The 16,577-nt window shown below is 42.4% G+C and overlaps 1 protein-coding gene across 6 annotated transcripts in view; it reads right to left on the reverse strand.

Annotated features, from left to right (window-relative positions):
* Positions 1–10,714, reverse strand: part of E2F8 (E2F transcription factor 8) — an 18,250-nt gene extending 7,536 nt beyond the window's left edge. For 2 of the 6 annotated variants that reach the window (XM_034769785.1, XM_034769783.1), the window contains exons 1-10: positions 10,603–10,714; positions 9,935–10,067; positions 7,986–8,258; positions 7,359–7,515; positions 6,415–6,717; positions 5,986–6,147; positions 3,914–4,051; positions 3,484–3,696; positions 2,283–2,370; positions 1,519–2,026 (exon numbers count right to left, since the gene is read on the reverse strand). In XM_034769785.1, the coding sequence (XP_034625676.1) occupies positions 1,519–2,026; positions 2,283–2,370; positions 3,484–3,696; positions 3,914–4,051; positions 5,986–6,147; positions 6,415–6,717; positions 7,359–7,515; positions 7,986–8,258; positions 9,935–10,015 (1,923 nt within the window). In that variant the 5' untranslated portion in view covers positions 10,016–10,067; positions 10,603–10,714. The remainder of the gene's footprint in view (positions 1–1,518; positions 2,027–2,282; positions 2,371–3,483; positions 3,697–3,913; positions 4,052–5,985; positions 6,148–6,414; positions 6,718–7,358; positions 7,516–7,985; positions 8,259–9,934; positions 10,068–10,602) is intronic. The other 4 variants (XM_034769782.1, XM_034769781.1, XM_034769786.1 and 1 more) reach the window with 4 other exon arrangements.
* Positions 10,715–16,577: the final 5,863 nt, after the last annotated feature.

The raw sequence follows: 16,577 nt of genomic DNA on the forward strand, positions 1-16,577 counted from the left end.
GGACTCGGGAGCAGCCGCTGCTGCAGCTCCTACTGCCGCGGGGGGAGGAAGCGGGGAGCTGCCCCAGCCCCCCCCCGTTCCGCTCAGGTCCCGCAGGGGAACGAACGGGGCTGGGCTGCTGATGCCTCCACTCCGGGACCGCCGCGCGATAGCACCAGGTGGGCAGCCCAGACGCAACTGGCCAGGGGCTGGGCTGGGCGCAGCGTGCGCGCTACTGGGTCCCCGCAGCAGGCCCCGGCTCGGGGGGTTCGGGGGTGCCAGAGCCGCAGCCGCCAAGCGCCATGGCCGCTTCCTCCCCCCCGCCGCAGTAGGAGCTGCAGCAGCGGCTGCTCCCGAGTCCCGCTGCCTGGGGGTGAGAACAGCCACCGCCTGGCCCCGCGGGCCACCCCCCTCCTCTCCCTACCACCCAACTGAGTCCTGCCTGCTCGGGACCAGGCCGGACTCTTACTCACCCCGGCCCCGCGCTTCCCCTGAGTCTCGCTTCCCCTGAGTCTCCCGGGCCTCCCTCCAGCGCTTGCGGAGGAAGGTGTTTTTTTTTTGGCCCCGGCCCCCGCGTCCCAATATTTGACTTGGGTGATCTGGTCACCCTAGTGCCATGGCATGCACAGAGCAGGGCAAGCCCCCGACCCTGCTTTCCGGCGGGAGCTCAAGGGCTGGATTAAAAGATCTGATGGGCCAGATGTGGCCCACGGGCTGTAGTTTGCCCACCCCTGCACTAGATACAAGTGCTTGAAATACTTAAATTTTATATCCCCACTTTCCCTTTCATCCATAAAGCCAACAATGAATGCGTCACTATATAAGCTGAGAAGTGCCTGAACTACTCCAGAAAGACTGAATCACATCGCCTGGCAGACAGCAAATCAAGTTACCAGATTTGGTTTTTGATTATACTTCTAAAATGCTCTGTAAACACTTCTAGGTGGGGTTATTTTTCTGAATCAAAAACTTTAGTTTTTAAAGAGACAACCTGATTCAAGGTTCAGCCTTGCAAAGATATGCTTTGATTGACAGAACTATATATTGTATCTGAATGTTTTCCAAGCTCCAGGCAAACTATGAGCAAAGGATTGATGGACATTCACTCTCACAAAAGGCAAGTTCAAGATTCACCCTTAAGTGTAAGTCTATTCACAATTATTATAAACACTGAACTTTTGCATAAATTGGAATTACAGGAATTTGAGCAGCCCCTTAACTCAGTACAATCTTTCCACCTAAGTCTCTCCCCACCACCTTCAAACAAGAAGAAGCACTCACGCTGTAAGACTGGTATGATATCCCTTTGTGCAGCCAACCACTGGTGGGTCTGTAGAACAATGTACTTCCATCAAGGTTTAAGAACATTTGTACAAAACTCAACCAAAGGATTAAGTGTTTCCATGATTGCTCCTGAAACCATGTTCTATACAATGCATTTATTTATGGCTTCTATTAGGATCCCAACCACTTTGTAACAGTAGGTCATCACACTACAATATTAAAGTAAAAAACTATACCTTTTCTTATATTACTTACTGTATAAACATCTTCAAGACTTTTCTCATCTCTTCTACATTTTTTAATTGAACTGTTCTCCTGTAATGCTTGAGATCTTTTAAGGCACCTCTCTGGTGTAAACTCAATTTTTGTAACTTGTCTCTCTTTAGCCACCAAGTTCCCAGCATCACCTTCACCTGTATTACTGTCCCTCTCTTCAGTGGTCATTTGATTAAATGGTATTTGTGAATTAGCATTGAAAACACTTTTTGTTCCAGTCACATTGGGACAGGGCACAGACGGTAACGTAGTCACAGTCTGGGCTTGGGAAGGATGCAAATATATTGCATATGAAATAGCAGAATGGGTTTGAGGTAGCATTACTGGAGAAACTGAATTGTGGATAAGAGGTAGGACCCCCAGTGGCTGAACAAGAGATGGAGTTTGACAGGATGACGTAGTATTAGGTTCACATTTCAAAAGAGATTCATCACTAGAGGTCAATTTACATTCTAACGTAGATCTTGTCAATTTCATCTTTAATTCTCTAAAAGGAAAAAAAACCAAGAAATACACACTTAAATACATTCAGAAGTGCACTGGTCATTTTATGTCATGACAGAAAAATAGAATTTTCACTACCCCATCCATTAAATAAAGTGAAAATGATGCTAGTGAAAATTATTTAGTTTAACAGTTACCGGTTGGCTAACTTTAGTTCACAATAGCTGACTAAATACACCTCAAGTTTGTTGGCCCAATGGTGAAATAAGCTTCCCACTATAATACTAGTGTAAACATACCTTGATTGTCCTTCTAACTGCTGTTTACAAATTGCTGCAAGCTGGGCCATTTTACTTGGCAAGGATGATGAATTTTGATCATTATCTGCTTCGGGGGGGAAAAAAAGCCATAAATAGAAGTTGGATTCACTTTTAAGAATACCTATTTATATAGTTTGCATGGTTTAAGTGTTTAGTAACAGGGTATAAAGCCTTTCATCTCCATCTTGCCATTCAGTTCAGGCTGGATAAGTCAGTTGGATAGTTGCTTAATTTGGAGGCTTCAGTTCAGTTCAAACCTAGCCATAGTGCAGAGAAAGGTACAGTATTCATATCCATAGAACATATTCCTAACAGACTACTTAAGACTATTAAACACAGCACTATAAAAAAGTCAAAATGAAATTATGTAAAAATTAATTAATTTTTCTTCTTTAATAAAAGAATACTTGCGAAAGCGCACAAGCTATATAACAGGAGCAGGCAATTACAAATAGTGAGCCAAATTTGGAGCTGAGGTAAAGAGTTGTAAGATGGTTGCAACTCTATTGTTGCACCTACTGACACCAGGTCTAGATTTGGTCCATCAAAGAGGGAACAGCTTCCTATATTTTTGTTATATGGATTAGTGTCAGAAGACAAAGCACTTGGAATCTGTCCTCATTATCAATCTTCTCAGGCCTCAGATGTAAAGCAGTGTACATATATTACTAAGTGCCAAACTTCTCTGTTGGCTCCCATTATGCCTGTTTTTGACAGTATCGGTCAATCAGAACTTGTGTTTGCATTTCAAGCATGCACGCACCCTTTCTTTTACCTGAAGAGGTTAAACATCAATGTCTATTTAACAAGAGATCCCATACAATATGTTAATAGCATATCCATTGTTGTATGCACTGTTGTTGTAGCTGTGTAATCCCAGGATATTAGAAAAACAAGGTAGGTGAGGTAACATCTTCTATTGGACCAACTTCTGTTGGTAGGAGAGACAATCTTTCGAGCTACACAGAGCTCTTTCCCAGACAAGAAGAAGGTACTCAGAGAGGCACAGCTAAATACAAGATCATAGGACTGGAAGGAACCTCAAGAGATCATCTAGTCTAGTCCCCTACACTCATGGCAGGACTAAGATTGAACTATCTGAACTCTCTCTCTCACCCACCTTGTCTCTCTACCAGCCTATCCAGAGTAAGATACTGCAGTTTGCTTTTCAACTACATACTTGTGCTTGTCTTGCTGGGGCTGCTTGGGGCAGAATGGATCTTCCTCCGGTCACTTTCTATAGTCTTTACTAGCTTCATTAGAGATGGATGCCGAGTGAAGCTTTGCTTGCCTCTTGAAGGGAAGAGATTTTTTGAACACTGCTCTTTGGGATATTTAGATTTTGCAGAATTAGATGGAATCAAGGAAGTGGTAGTAGTTACAGGTTTTGTATCTAAAACAGAAAATGTAAAATAATATCACATATAACCTGAATAATAAAACAGTTCTTTTAATATTTGTTTGGTGATTAGATTGCAGGGATTATTTGACAAACTGGAAAAAAAAAACTTTTAGAGAAAAATTCAACTTCGGTCTAAGCTTTTCACAGGGGAAAAACTGCAATTCATGCCAATCAAGACAGCAGAAAGAAAGCAAAGTAGTACACCTACCCTGAATGCCTGGTAAAACCTCTGGTCCTGTCCATTTGAATGCCGGCTTTCTGCCTCTCTCCTCTGTAACATGAACCTTCTTGATAAGCTCAAGACTACTGAGAACATTAGCTATGTCATACAATCTCCGAATTTTGGCTGAAATAAAACAAATATATTAATGAATTCTGTATAACATTTCTGGGTTCATTAGAAGCACACTTTAAGCCATACTTATTTCACATTAGGCTAAAGATGCTTCCCCATCCCCCAGCATGCTGTTGTATTTATGTTACACAAAATCAAAAGCAACAACTGAGGTTACTCATTTTGCAACTCATACGAGGAACTCTATTTTGGATCCTTTAAGAACAATTTAGTCTTCAACCAAGATTTTTTTAATATCTGGGCCTCTATATTGTGCAAACGTGGAGAAACCTTACACTGAAAGCCAGCAGCTAGAAATAGGTGGGAGGAGGAACAGAAATATCCTAAAATACACTGGAATCATCATTCACCTGCAGAATCTTTCTATACACCACACTATCCTAATTAATAATTTCAGATACCACCACCATGGTTTTAAAAACCAATTAAACTACCACCAAAGAGCCTGACTTCAACCAGAACATGTTCAGGCTGAGTTTCTCCCATTGGAAAAAATACAAAACCTGGCAAATTGTCCACAAAATTCAGGGCTATCCTTGTTAACCAAGAGTGTGGCAATACATTAGTTACGTTTACAAAAAGATAGCATCTCCCTGAATATAAGCAATGGCCTTGAAATGCTTTTTGTCAGACATACCAGTTCCTGGCGGAGAAAGAAAAAACACACACATCCTACTAATTTTAACATGATGCAGTGGAAAGGAAACTACTAACTGAAACTACTGAGACCTGATCCTATCATTACTCCACATGCACAATTCGCACAAAAGCCAATGGGAGTTTTGTCTGTGAATCAATGGCAGGATTGAGGGTTTATAAATAAAATACCAATTAAGGAGATATGACACAGAATTAGAGTTGACAGAGACAAAATTTTGAATTCTACTTCCTCCAATGAGATTAACTACTGCCTGGACTTCTAGAAATCTCTCTAGATTTCAACCAACAGAGCTACTTAACCAAAATGAAGACCTGTCTACTGCAGGGACACTCAAATCTTTGTGACAGATGGTGGGGAAAACAAAAAATAAAGAAAAAAAGTTTCATTATGAAAAAGACAGTTACCAAGAAGCAACATGATGATGTCACTTCATAATTAGGGCCCTACCAAATTCACAGATGTGAAAAAACGCATCATGGACCTTCATGGTCATCTAATCTCCCCCATGAAATCTGGTGCCAAGCTGGGGATGGCGAGGGATGAGACTTCCACTTCCCCTGCAGGCTCCAGCTGTCTCACACACTCTTCCCCCCCCCCCCCCCCCCCCAGCGGGAGGTTGCTGGGAAACCAGACATATGGTAACCTATACCCTACACCCTCACTTCTGTGCTGCGGTTGGTGGTGGTTTTACAACTGAGGACCCAGCCAGCTGCCTTCCCCTCTGGCTGCGCAGCAGGGCAGAAGTAAGGGTGGCAATGCTATGTCCCCCTACAATAGCCTTGTGATTTCCCCCCCTCCCCACCCTGACCGCCTTTTGGGTCAGGACTCCCATGATACACCATGAAATTTCAGATGTAAACATCTGAACATGACTAATTAAAAACCCTCTGGCTGTGAAATTGACCACTATGGACCGTGAATTCGGTAGGGCCCTATAAAATAGCTTTGTTCAAGTCTTCCTTATATAATCTTTTGGTTGCCTCTCTACAAATAGATCCTGGGGTCACCTAGTTTTAAAGGTATAATTAGTTCCTGTATAACTTAATTAGAAATATATTATTGGAAGAGAGAGATTCCCCTTACATTTCACAATATGCAACATTGTGTACAGGGATTACAGTTTGCAAGAATTGCTAGAAACAACAGCTGTAATAGTAAATCAAATGAAATATTCCATTTAAGAAAAATCAAAAACAGATTATCAGAGACAAAACTTACGTAAATACAGACTCAACCGAGACAGCTCCAGAAGCATTTTACTTACTTTTAAACTTGCTTTTATCTAAATCTTCTACATGGTCCTCTCCAATCAAAATTTTTGCAGCAACTTCAAGGCTCACTATTTGAGGAGTTGATACAAGAAACAGCATCACAAATTTCTGACTCATCACTCGTAAAGACTTGTCTTTCCTGCTGTTTACTGAAGCTGTACGGAAAGGAGAAAGGATTAAAATGTATCAAGTGACATGACATCTGAAATGAAAGTTCTGAAAAATATTTCAGAAATTAAGTAACACAAATGTTTGTCAACAAGAATCTTGGTCTTAATTAAACCAGCTGAAAAAGAATGACACTTTTGCATAACATTTTTGCTGCATTTCAGGCTCTAGGATTTAAGAGATTTGTTTCCCTGTGTTTGGATATTTTTAATTACAGATGTATACTCTTCTTGGCATTAATAGAAAATCATTACCTGCTCGAAATTCCATCCCTGGGAGTTCAACAAAACACATTTCTGAATGCTCATTTGGGCCAACAGGTTTTGTCGTCATCTCTTCATTTCTGTCACCATCTAACTCAAACTCATACTCTCTCTTCTTGATCATCTCAATTTGTTGTGTGTACTTGTTCTCTTCGCCAACTTTTTTCAAAGTCTGCAGTGTTCTGTTGAGATTATGACGCCCGTACCAAGCATATCTATTTTTGGCAAGGCGGCTCACCATATGCAGGCTCTCTAGCACATTCACAATATCATATATGCGTCTACGTTCAACATCTATAAGGAGGAAGACTATTAATACATTCATCTTAAAATTTGGATCAGGTAGTATTATTCTTAGCATATGTTTCTTTGAAGTTTGTTTACCCAGCATGGTGATTTAAGGAACTATCACTTCTGTTAATATACATAGTCTACAACAAATCACATCTTATTTTGATGTCACACTTGGGCAAGGCTTAAATTGTGAGTGCAGCTAGAGAACCACCCCATTTCCCACCCATCCAATCACTGATCATACCCATAATTTTAAGAACCAAACACTGGACTCAAGTTATTTCCAGTAGTTGTTGTAAATATTTATATGTTTTATATAATATATAATTTAAAAAGTTCTTTTTCTTAAAATGTTCTGAAATAAGCCAGTATGTACAGAGAAATAACATTTTTTTGTTAAATAGATTTCCATTTCAAACTCAGAAAAGGATTGTTATAAAAATGGAGGATTTCTTTCTTTTCTTAAGGAAAAAAAAAAGGAACGAACTAAAATTAGATTGAGTGTGCATTCTGAAAAGTTTTCATAATTTAACTATGAAAATACATACCAAAAATGAGATGCTGGCTTTACCAGCATATTCATAGGAACAGGTCAGTACATATTCCCAATCATAAACACTGTAGTACACGCACAGACTTACTAAGCTCTTCCGCTACTTCATCAAGGCAAATATCACTATTCTCTGCAGTGCTCGGGTAATTAGGATATCGAGCTAAAAATTTGTGACACAATAATCCTAGACTTTTCTCTTTACGGCTTGGTTGAGATTTCTCATATTCATCTCCTGATAAATGCTCCTGCACAGAAACAAGGAAACAGGAATTCAATGTTTTACGTAAAAATGTTAAGTTTGGCAGATTTACTGCCAGCCTCTGGGATTGATGAACAATACCAAGTGCCTTATCCTCAACAGCTGGTAAGCCTCAAAATAATAAAACTAGCAAACAGTGTTTGCTATGTCTAACCATTAAAATGGTATCGCAAATAGCTAATATTCCAGAATTAAAATCTAAACAAAGAAAGTGGTATATGTTAAAGTTCACTTGCCTAGTTAGTTTTCAATACTGAACAAGTACAGATTCCTAGGCCAGAAGATACCATTGTAATCATCTAGTCTGACTTCCAGTATAACATAGAACTTCCCCAAAATAATTCCTTTTGAATTAAAGTATATCTTTAAAAAAAGAAAAAAAAAATCTAGTATCTAAACTTGCATCAAGACAATAGGCAACCCCCAGTTTAATTTAAAAAAATCTTTACAACATACATGTAAACAGTGTTTTGTCTCTACGATTTCACTTCTGTCGAAAAGTCCCTTTTTTTGTTCTCTGTTTCGAATCTCAGGACTAGCTGCGCTGATCAGTATTTTAAGGTTAGCAGTGGGTGTCCATGGATCTCCAGGAGGAACTTCCTGAGACTTAGGGGGTGTTGTCAGAGGTCCAGAATCAGGCTGGATTTCCGTTAATACTGAATATGAGGTAGCTGACTGTTTCAGAGGAGTTTTCAATATCCTTCTTTGTGGCTCAGAACAGTGATTTTCCTGCCCAAAAAATAAAAATAAAAAAATTATCTCATAAAATCAGAGTAATGTCATATATAAGACTACATTCCAATTCTGTTCTTTACTCTAGTCAACTACCAATCAGTTTATTCTCTTGGGTAGCCGACGGGCAAATTTTGAAGTCTTTACTCGAGTTAAGACTTCTATTAAGCCAATAAAGTCTTGGCTGAATAAAGTCTGTTACGTTGACCCCGGGGTTTATAGTATGCAATAAGTAAAAAACAAAAAAATAAAAGAACTTAAAATAAAACTCAGATTGACTGTTAATCCAATGCAAAAATGCTAGTTTACCCATTTTGGGGGGAATAATGCCAAGGATTGTCAGATAAATGTTAAAAACTACTGTTGATGAACAATGTATGAGGCCCCCCACCAAGCTGCCCGTAATCCCTTTCACTGAAGAGGGGTAGAGTGGGGGTAACTACCAGTAAAAGGAAAAGACAAAAATTAAGGGCCATGAATTAGTGACTTATATTGCTTTTGCTTATATCAGGCCATGCTAAGGAATGGGTATGCTTGTTTATATATTCAACATTTTATAAGAAAAAGCTGCCTACTTTTTTGATAAATAAAGCTAGAGCGTTTCCAGCATAGGGCCAATCTTCTTGCTAAGAGAAATGAGACATATGGCAAATTTCAAATCTGTTGCACCACTGTGAGCTGACTCTTGCTGCAGGATGGAATGGTTGCATCAGGCAAAAAAAAAAAAAAAAAAAAAAAAAAAAAAAATGCAACTATTGCAGTTTGCTGGAATCTGTGATTTTTTAAAAAAGGTTTTATTCATAATTGCAGGGTTTTTCTTGTCGCCTGTAGAATCAAACCAGGCAGAACCACCACAAGCAGAACAGTCACGTTTGCTTTCCCCATCGAGGCTCACTGTCAGCCTGACTCACTATGGCGGGGCAGGACAGTTATACGGCAATGCCAAGTGAAGTGGGTTTTACAACAGAGTTAAACAGTCACATTGGGCAGGGTTAACACATGATTAAGGCCTGATTTATGCTATAGAGTTAGTCAAAGCAAGGCTGCTTACATCAACCTAAGTAAGTAACACTTAAATTTCACTCCTGCCAACGTAACTACCCCAATTTAATAATTCCACCTCCAAACGCATAGGGCTTGTCTACACTACCGCATGGGGTCGATCTAAGATACGTAACTTCAGCTACATGAATAGCATAGCAGAAGTCAACATACTTAGATCTACCTACCGCGGTGTCTTCACTGTGGTAAGTCAACAGCGGGCGCTCTCCCGTTGACTCCGCTTGCGTTCCTCGTTCTGGTGGAGTACCGGAGTTGACGGGAGAGTGCTCAGCGGTTGATTTATTGCCTCTACACTAGATGCAATAAATTGACCCCCCGCTGGATCGACTGCTGCCCGCCAATCCGGCGGGTAGTGTAGACAAGCCCCTAGAGTCAATGTAGTTAGGCCAGGTTACTTACATCACCTGTTACTGGCTTTCAGAAGCTGTCCCACCAGCCCCACACTGACAGTACAAGCACTCCTGGTGGGGACGCACACCGCCAGCACCAGGAGCTTTGCCAGGACACATACAAGTGATGTAATGACTATGGCAGCTGGATGCCCACGTAACGGAGGTCAACCTAATTTTGCAGGGTAGCTATGCCAGCGCGGCGCCAGGCTCACGAAGTACCTTCTCTTCGGTCCCCATTTCACCCCCGGGCTCTCCGGGTCCGCTCACCGCTCCTGGGCCAGTCGGGCTGCGCAAGGTCATCGAAGGCGCGGGGCTGTGGGCAGCGGCGCTGGCATTGCAGCACTGACGAGCCCTGGGGAGGGGAACGCACCAGCGGGTGAGGCAGGCAGGCGAGGGCACGCAGCTGGGCGGAGACCCGCAGCCGGGAAGCGCCAAGCCCGGCCCGACAGGAGATCCGGGACGTGCCCGTCGCCGCGGGGCGCCCGGCACCTGCCAACGCCCCCCCGGAAGAGCCCGCGTCACCGGCACAGCGAGCCCCGCGCGGGGGTGGGACGGGCTCCGGGATCGCCTCACACAGCTCGGCCCGCCGCCGCCGCCCCACTAACCCGCGCCCTGCGAGCCCCAACTGCTCCCCGGCCCCACCTCGGGCCCCCGCCCGCACACGCACCAATCACACAGCAGCAGCCAGCGGGGCGCCGCGCTGATTGGCTGGTTGGGAATGGGCGAGGCTCTTCCGGGATCCGGTTTAAACGTTTGGCGCCACTAGCTCCGCGCGCTCCGTAGCCATCCCCGTTAGGTCCACATAGGCTGCACCCCACCTGCTCCGGAGCGAGGCCCCGCGGGGATCTCGCAGGGGCCGCCTAACCGGAGGCGAGGCCCCCCCCTACCTGTGCGGAGACTGCAGGGCGGGCCTCGCTCTAGCTGCTGGTGCCGCTCGCTGCCGATTTGAATTTAACCCGCTGTAAGAGAGACGCTTCGCCGCTTGCTTACTCAGCGAACGCTTCCCACCCTCCTGAGGTGGGGAGGGGACAGAGCCCAGCCAATCACAACCCGGCGCCCTGCCCGTCCAGCCAATCACAACCCGCAGCCCTCTCTGCCACGCCCACGCCTGACCGCTGAACTGCGGCAAGTTTGGAAAGTTTCTTAGCCTGAAGTTTGGCGGGTGCGGGGCGCGGGAACTGGGTGGGTGTGCAACGAATGGGGGTGCGTGTGTGCTAAAAATCATGGGGAGCACCTGTTTCTCTTCCACACCGTCACTGTGTGTGCAAGTTGGTGGGACCCTCTTCTTAGATGCTAGTGCAAATATTGGAGTCTTTTCCCCCAATCTGGATATTCGTGTAAATGTAGGGGAGTCTTCCCTTTCACCAGCTGTATGTGCACACGGAAGGGGTGTACTAATGAAGCAAATCTCCCCGCGCGTGTGTAAATGGAGCAGTTCAAATGAGTGTCTAAATGGAAGTCCTCGTGTGTGCGCGAATTGTGCTTATTGCCTGGGTCCCCTTGGATTTGTGGGCACCCGGTTCATTCATATTTTGCAAAATAATATATATTTTCAATTTGTCTGATCCTACTCCATAATCTACTTTTCTTCCTTTCAGAAGAATAACATCTAAACATGCAAAAGGATACAAAGATTTGAATACTACAAAAGAGTATTTGAGTGGTAAACCTGCAAAGGGTTCAGCACTTGCTTTAGTGGAGTTTTTCTTTTCTGAGTGACAGTAACATTCTGTAGCACCTGTATGTTGGGGTCTGTTATATCCATTTGTATGAGTTCCTGTATACTCCGGTCGGTTTGTGGGTTTGTTTTTAAGTTACCTACCAATAATTGCATTGTTCCACACGGTTTATGGTTGCATCGGAGTTACTATTTTTCCTATTTCGGGGCCTACTTCTGACTCCTTTAATTCTTCCACATGCAGATTTTGCATTGATTTAAATTCCTTGTGAACAGGGCTTGCAAGATTAAGCTTTTAAACTACATTTTTAATGACATTTATCATCTTTCCTATTCTCTTTGCACTATAAATCCGAACATCTAAATCTATTTGCAGGGCCTTGATCTCTTGCAGTCTCTAGGCACCAACTTTACATTAGGAAAAAAGTTAGAGAAATTTAAATCTTCTCCAAACCTAGCTTATATGGGCTAGACATGCTTTTTGTAATCCATCACACCCAAGCCAAAAAAAAAAAAGGGCTGAAAACATTGCCCAAGAGAAACCTGATTAACTGGTATTAGCTGAACCTGTTTTTGAAAATGGGTTCAGACAAGAGGGATATTTTCCCTTCATGTGCCTATTTAGCCTGTTCTCTAGTTGTCACTGCCAGCAAAAGCATTTACAGAAAGAATTTAATAACTCACTAATTGTGCCATTTATTGTGGAAATGAATAACTAATTAATTATTTACTTTGTGGGAAAGGGGCTTCTTACAAGCTCCTTGAGATAAGGATGCAAGAGTTGTCTGCTATCCAGATTGGCTATATTATGTACTATTGAGAATGCGGGCCTTACAGCATTATTTTCAGTTTGCAAGCTGTACTGCTTGATATTTCTGTTACATCCCAGACAAAATGCTTCCCTAAACTGGAGCTAGGGTTGTGAACGTTAATATTTAAAGCTAATTTTTTTAATGTTTGCTCTAACTAAACAAAAAACCAATGTAATCACTTGAAAGCCTAGAAATTTAAAGTGAAGATCACGCAAGCAACTAACTGCTAGGTATTATTATCCACATAACCCAAACCAGGAGACAATCCTATCCTCATTCAATGCGTATCTTCACATCAGTGACTGAAAGCTGAAGTGATATACATTGGGAACAGTGGGGCTCAGAGAATCTCCCCTTCCCCCATCCCTGAAGTAGGATTAATTTGATTTGTCCCTAGTCAACAAATATAGGACTAGAATTCTGATATTTGCTTTTGAGGTAAAAGATGATCTGTAAGACACAGTTCCTACATGCTTTACTAGTGAAGGTTATTGCATGAGTGATGTGATGTGTAACATACATAAATAGTATTCTATCATTTAAGAAATGTTGGGCTTTTTAACAAGGTTATTATGACTGAGAATAATGCCAGGAGTGATGGAATTATCCAAAGTAATCTAAATTCATAGCCAGCACACTCTTGTGTTCAGAAATCAAACAAAGCTGAAACAATTCAGGCTTTCAAATTAAAGCTAATCCTGAGCTGTTTTCATTTACACTGAGCTTTGGATCCTATTCTCTATGTAACACCATGATCCCTACACAAACATATATACAACCCTACCTCTCACGTGTCCTTCATTCCGAGGGATATCATTCATTTTAATCACAAAGTCACCTGTGTTTCACGTATGCTTGGCATCCCCTCACTTTAACTGCAGAAAATTGTCAGAAATGAATCATGACTCTGAGGTTACAGGAGGAATTGTTAATTTTAAAGGGATGACTCTCACAGCATTCCAAGTTTCCTGCTCAAATAATTTTTGTATATCCCTCTTTTTAGGTCCTTGTTACATATTGCATCCCATATTTGGGATTTAGCAGTCATAAATATTCAGTGTACAAGTGAATGAGCAATCAGAGATAAGTACAGATTTCGCCAATATAATATCATTTTAATTAGTATATTTAGCAGACTAAGATATTTTCAACTGCTTTGTTACTGTATTTTCTTTGCATGTACCACCTCTCCTTTTTTCTTGACTTGCATAGCCTTTTAGAACCACAGAAATGTAGGGCTGGAAGGGACCTCAAGAAGTCAAGTCCAGCCCCCTACATTGAGGCAGGACCAAGTAAACCTAGGCCATCGGTGACAGGTTTGTCTAGCCTGTTCTGAAAAACCTCCAATGATGGTGATTCCACATCCTCCTTTGGAATCCTATTCCAGAGTTTAACTACCGTTCTAGTTAGAATGTTTTTCCTAATGTCTAACCTAAAATCTCCCTTGCTGCAGATTAAGCCCATTATTCCTTGCCCTACCTTCAGTGGACATGGAGAACAATTGATCACAGTCCTCTTTAGAACAGCCCTTAATGTATTTGACGACTATTGCCAGGTCCCCCCCAGGCTTCTTTTCTCAAGACTAAACATACCTGTTTTTTAACCCTTCCTCATAGCTCAGGTTTATCATTTTTGTTGCTCTCCTTTCAACTCTCTCCAATTTGTCTACATCAGGAGCAATGGAAGCTCCCTAAATGTGGGGGGGAAGGGCACTGGTGCCTGAACCGTGGTCCTGCCATCCGTTCCCCCTGAGGTCCTGCCCCGCGCTGCCCCTTCTCCCCAATCACCTGCCCTTGCACTGCCTCTTCCCCCGAGGCCTACTCCTGTGCTTCCTTTTCTCCCCCCAAGACAGTGCCCCCGCCCATTCCTCTCCCCCCTGCCCCTTTGTTGTTCACCCTTACGGCTAGTAAAAAGAGGGAGGGCATAGCCCTCCCTTTTAAAAGTGATGGGGCCTTGGTCCCTCCTGGTCCAGTACCCCAGTCTACATCTTAAAGTGTGATGCCCAGAATTGGATGCAGTACTCCAGTTGAGGCTTCACTCATAAGTGGAGCAAGACAATTCCATCCCAGCATAATATTAACCTTCATTTATCTAATTTGGTCAACTTTTGCATGTTCTCCTCTAAGACATACTTTTCGGATCAACATATGTTCTCAACTATATAATTTTAGTTTAATCATTAGATTAAATTTTTGTGTAAAGATTTTGCTTATGATTATGATGCTGCACTTGTCAAACTAGGTTGTAATTAATGGCTCCCATAAAGATAAATGAACACAATATGTTTAAGGAATTTCTCCAAGATCATTCTAATCAGGAAATTCCATACATTAGATGCAGTTACTATAAATCCATCATTGTCAGGAAAAATACAACAAATCAAATGATGCCCATAATCTTTTCACTTTAAAAACAAGGTGAAATAGCAGTTAAATGTAACCTTCAAAGAAGAAACAAAGTGAAAGGGAATTGGGCTTGTTCCCTTTTTACATCAATGAGGGGAAATCAAGGACCTCAAAAGGTTTCTCTCTCCCACCCTTCCCTGGGCCTCGTTTTTTACATTTGAATTCTGGTCTTGTCTACACTAAAGAAAAGAAACTGTAGAAACCATAAATTATTTTTAGCAACTTTTTTCCAACATATCTTTCTGGGGCTGGCACTTCAAATCCGGCGGAGACATTCACCTGCAGGCACTTTGCAACTGGCTGCTATTGCTGAGTTTTCCTCTTTTTAACTTCTGTCACATTTTAATTCTAATGCCTAATGGATATATGGGAGCAAGGGAGTCTTTGTTAAAGATTAAATACCTGACCCAATTACAGTGTGAGAGATCATGGTAAATGTGCTCAAAACCACCCAGAAGGTCCTTCAGAAAAACTAGGGAATATCAGACTTGACGTTCCTGATAGTTCTAAGAAAAATGACAATTTACAGAGGGGAAAAAAAAATCTCATTTCCTCTATACATCATAAGGGGGCATGGAGAATGGGAACTAGACCAATGTTTTAAAAACTTTTTTTTTAGGCTACCTTTAAAGAAATGGCATTAAATCTGGGAAACGGGAACTGTCTCTCTGAAATGTAGGATGCCTAGCCTTTCTGTAGGCACTTTGAAACTCACCCTACCAATTTAAGATCACACCCGCTGGTTGTGGCACTTATGGCAGCTAAGTGCTTAGTACACTGTCACTCTGAGGAAAAAAAGTGAAAGAAAAGACAATGGTCTCCAACATGGGTTAATATGAGGTGCTGTTGAAGTATCTGCTGTTCTCGCAGCTTTGCCCTTTTTTAAACCTGGGTTCCTCACTGTATGAGTGTGACTGGAGCCAATAGGGCAGCACTTTAAGACCATTCAGAAACATAAGATAGCATAGTCTGTGGATGCTTGCTTAAGTGGTGGATCTCTGGAAGCACATTATACGAACACCAGGGCATATGCTTTAATCTTTGTATTAGGTGCTTTATAAATCAAAACACAGACAAGGTCATGGATTTGCCACTTTTATTCACAGTAAGCAGTGCTTATTTATGCTAGTCATCCTGCTGATTTCGGTAGTCTTACACATAAGACTGTACTAGTCAACATGAGTACAGGTTGCAGAATTGGATCCTAAATAAATAAAACTAAATCATCAAAATTTACCTAAGTTTCTACCTCTTTCAAATCCTTCCTTAAGACTTACCTCTTGAGCAATCATGTGTAATCTTTGCACATGCCTAAACTGAATAACAAGAAGGTAACAAGGTCAGCTCCCAGACTGCTGCACTGGGCAGCACAGCATGGGGAGGAGGTGACCAGCTCTCTGTGGAGAAAGAAGTGGTTTGGGACTATTTAGAAAAGCTGGACGAGCACAAGGCCATGGGGCCGGATGCTCTGCATCTGAGGGTGCTAAAAGAGTTGGCGGATGTGATTGCAGAGCCATTGGCCATTATCTTTGAAAAATCATGGCGATTGGGGGAGGTTCCAGATGACTGGAAAAAGGCTAATTCCACAGTAGTCTTGCCGGCAAGTTAAAGAAGTATGGGCTGGATGAATGGACTATAAGGTTGGATAGACAGCTGGCTAGATCGTCGAGCTCAATGGGTAGTGATCAATGGCTCCATGTCTAGTTGGCAGCCGGTATCAAGCGCAGTGCCCCAAGGGTTGGTCCTGGGGCCGGTTTTGTTCAATATCTTCATTAATGATCTGGAGGATGGTGTGGACTGCACTCTCGGCAAGCTTGCAGATGACACTAAACTGGGAGGAGTGGTAGATACGCTGGAGGGTAGGGATAGGATACAGAGGGACCTAGACAAATTAGAGGATTGGGCCAAAAAAAACCTGATGAGGTTCAACAAGGACAAATGCAGAGTCCTACACTTAAGATGGAAGA

Source organism: Trachemys scripta, chromosome 4, assembly GCF_013100865.1.
Source record: "Trachemys scripta elegans isolate TJP31775 chromosome 4, CAS_Tse_1.0, whole genome shotgun sequence".
In the NCBI taxonomy this organism is placed as follows: domain Eukaryota; kingdom Metazoa; phylum Chordata; order Testudines; family Emydidae; genus Trachemys; species Trachemys scripta.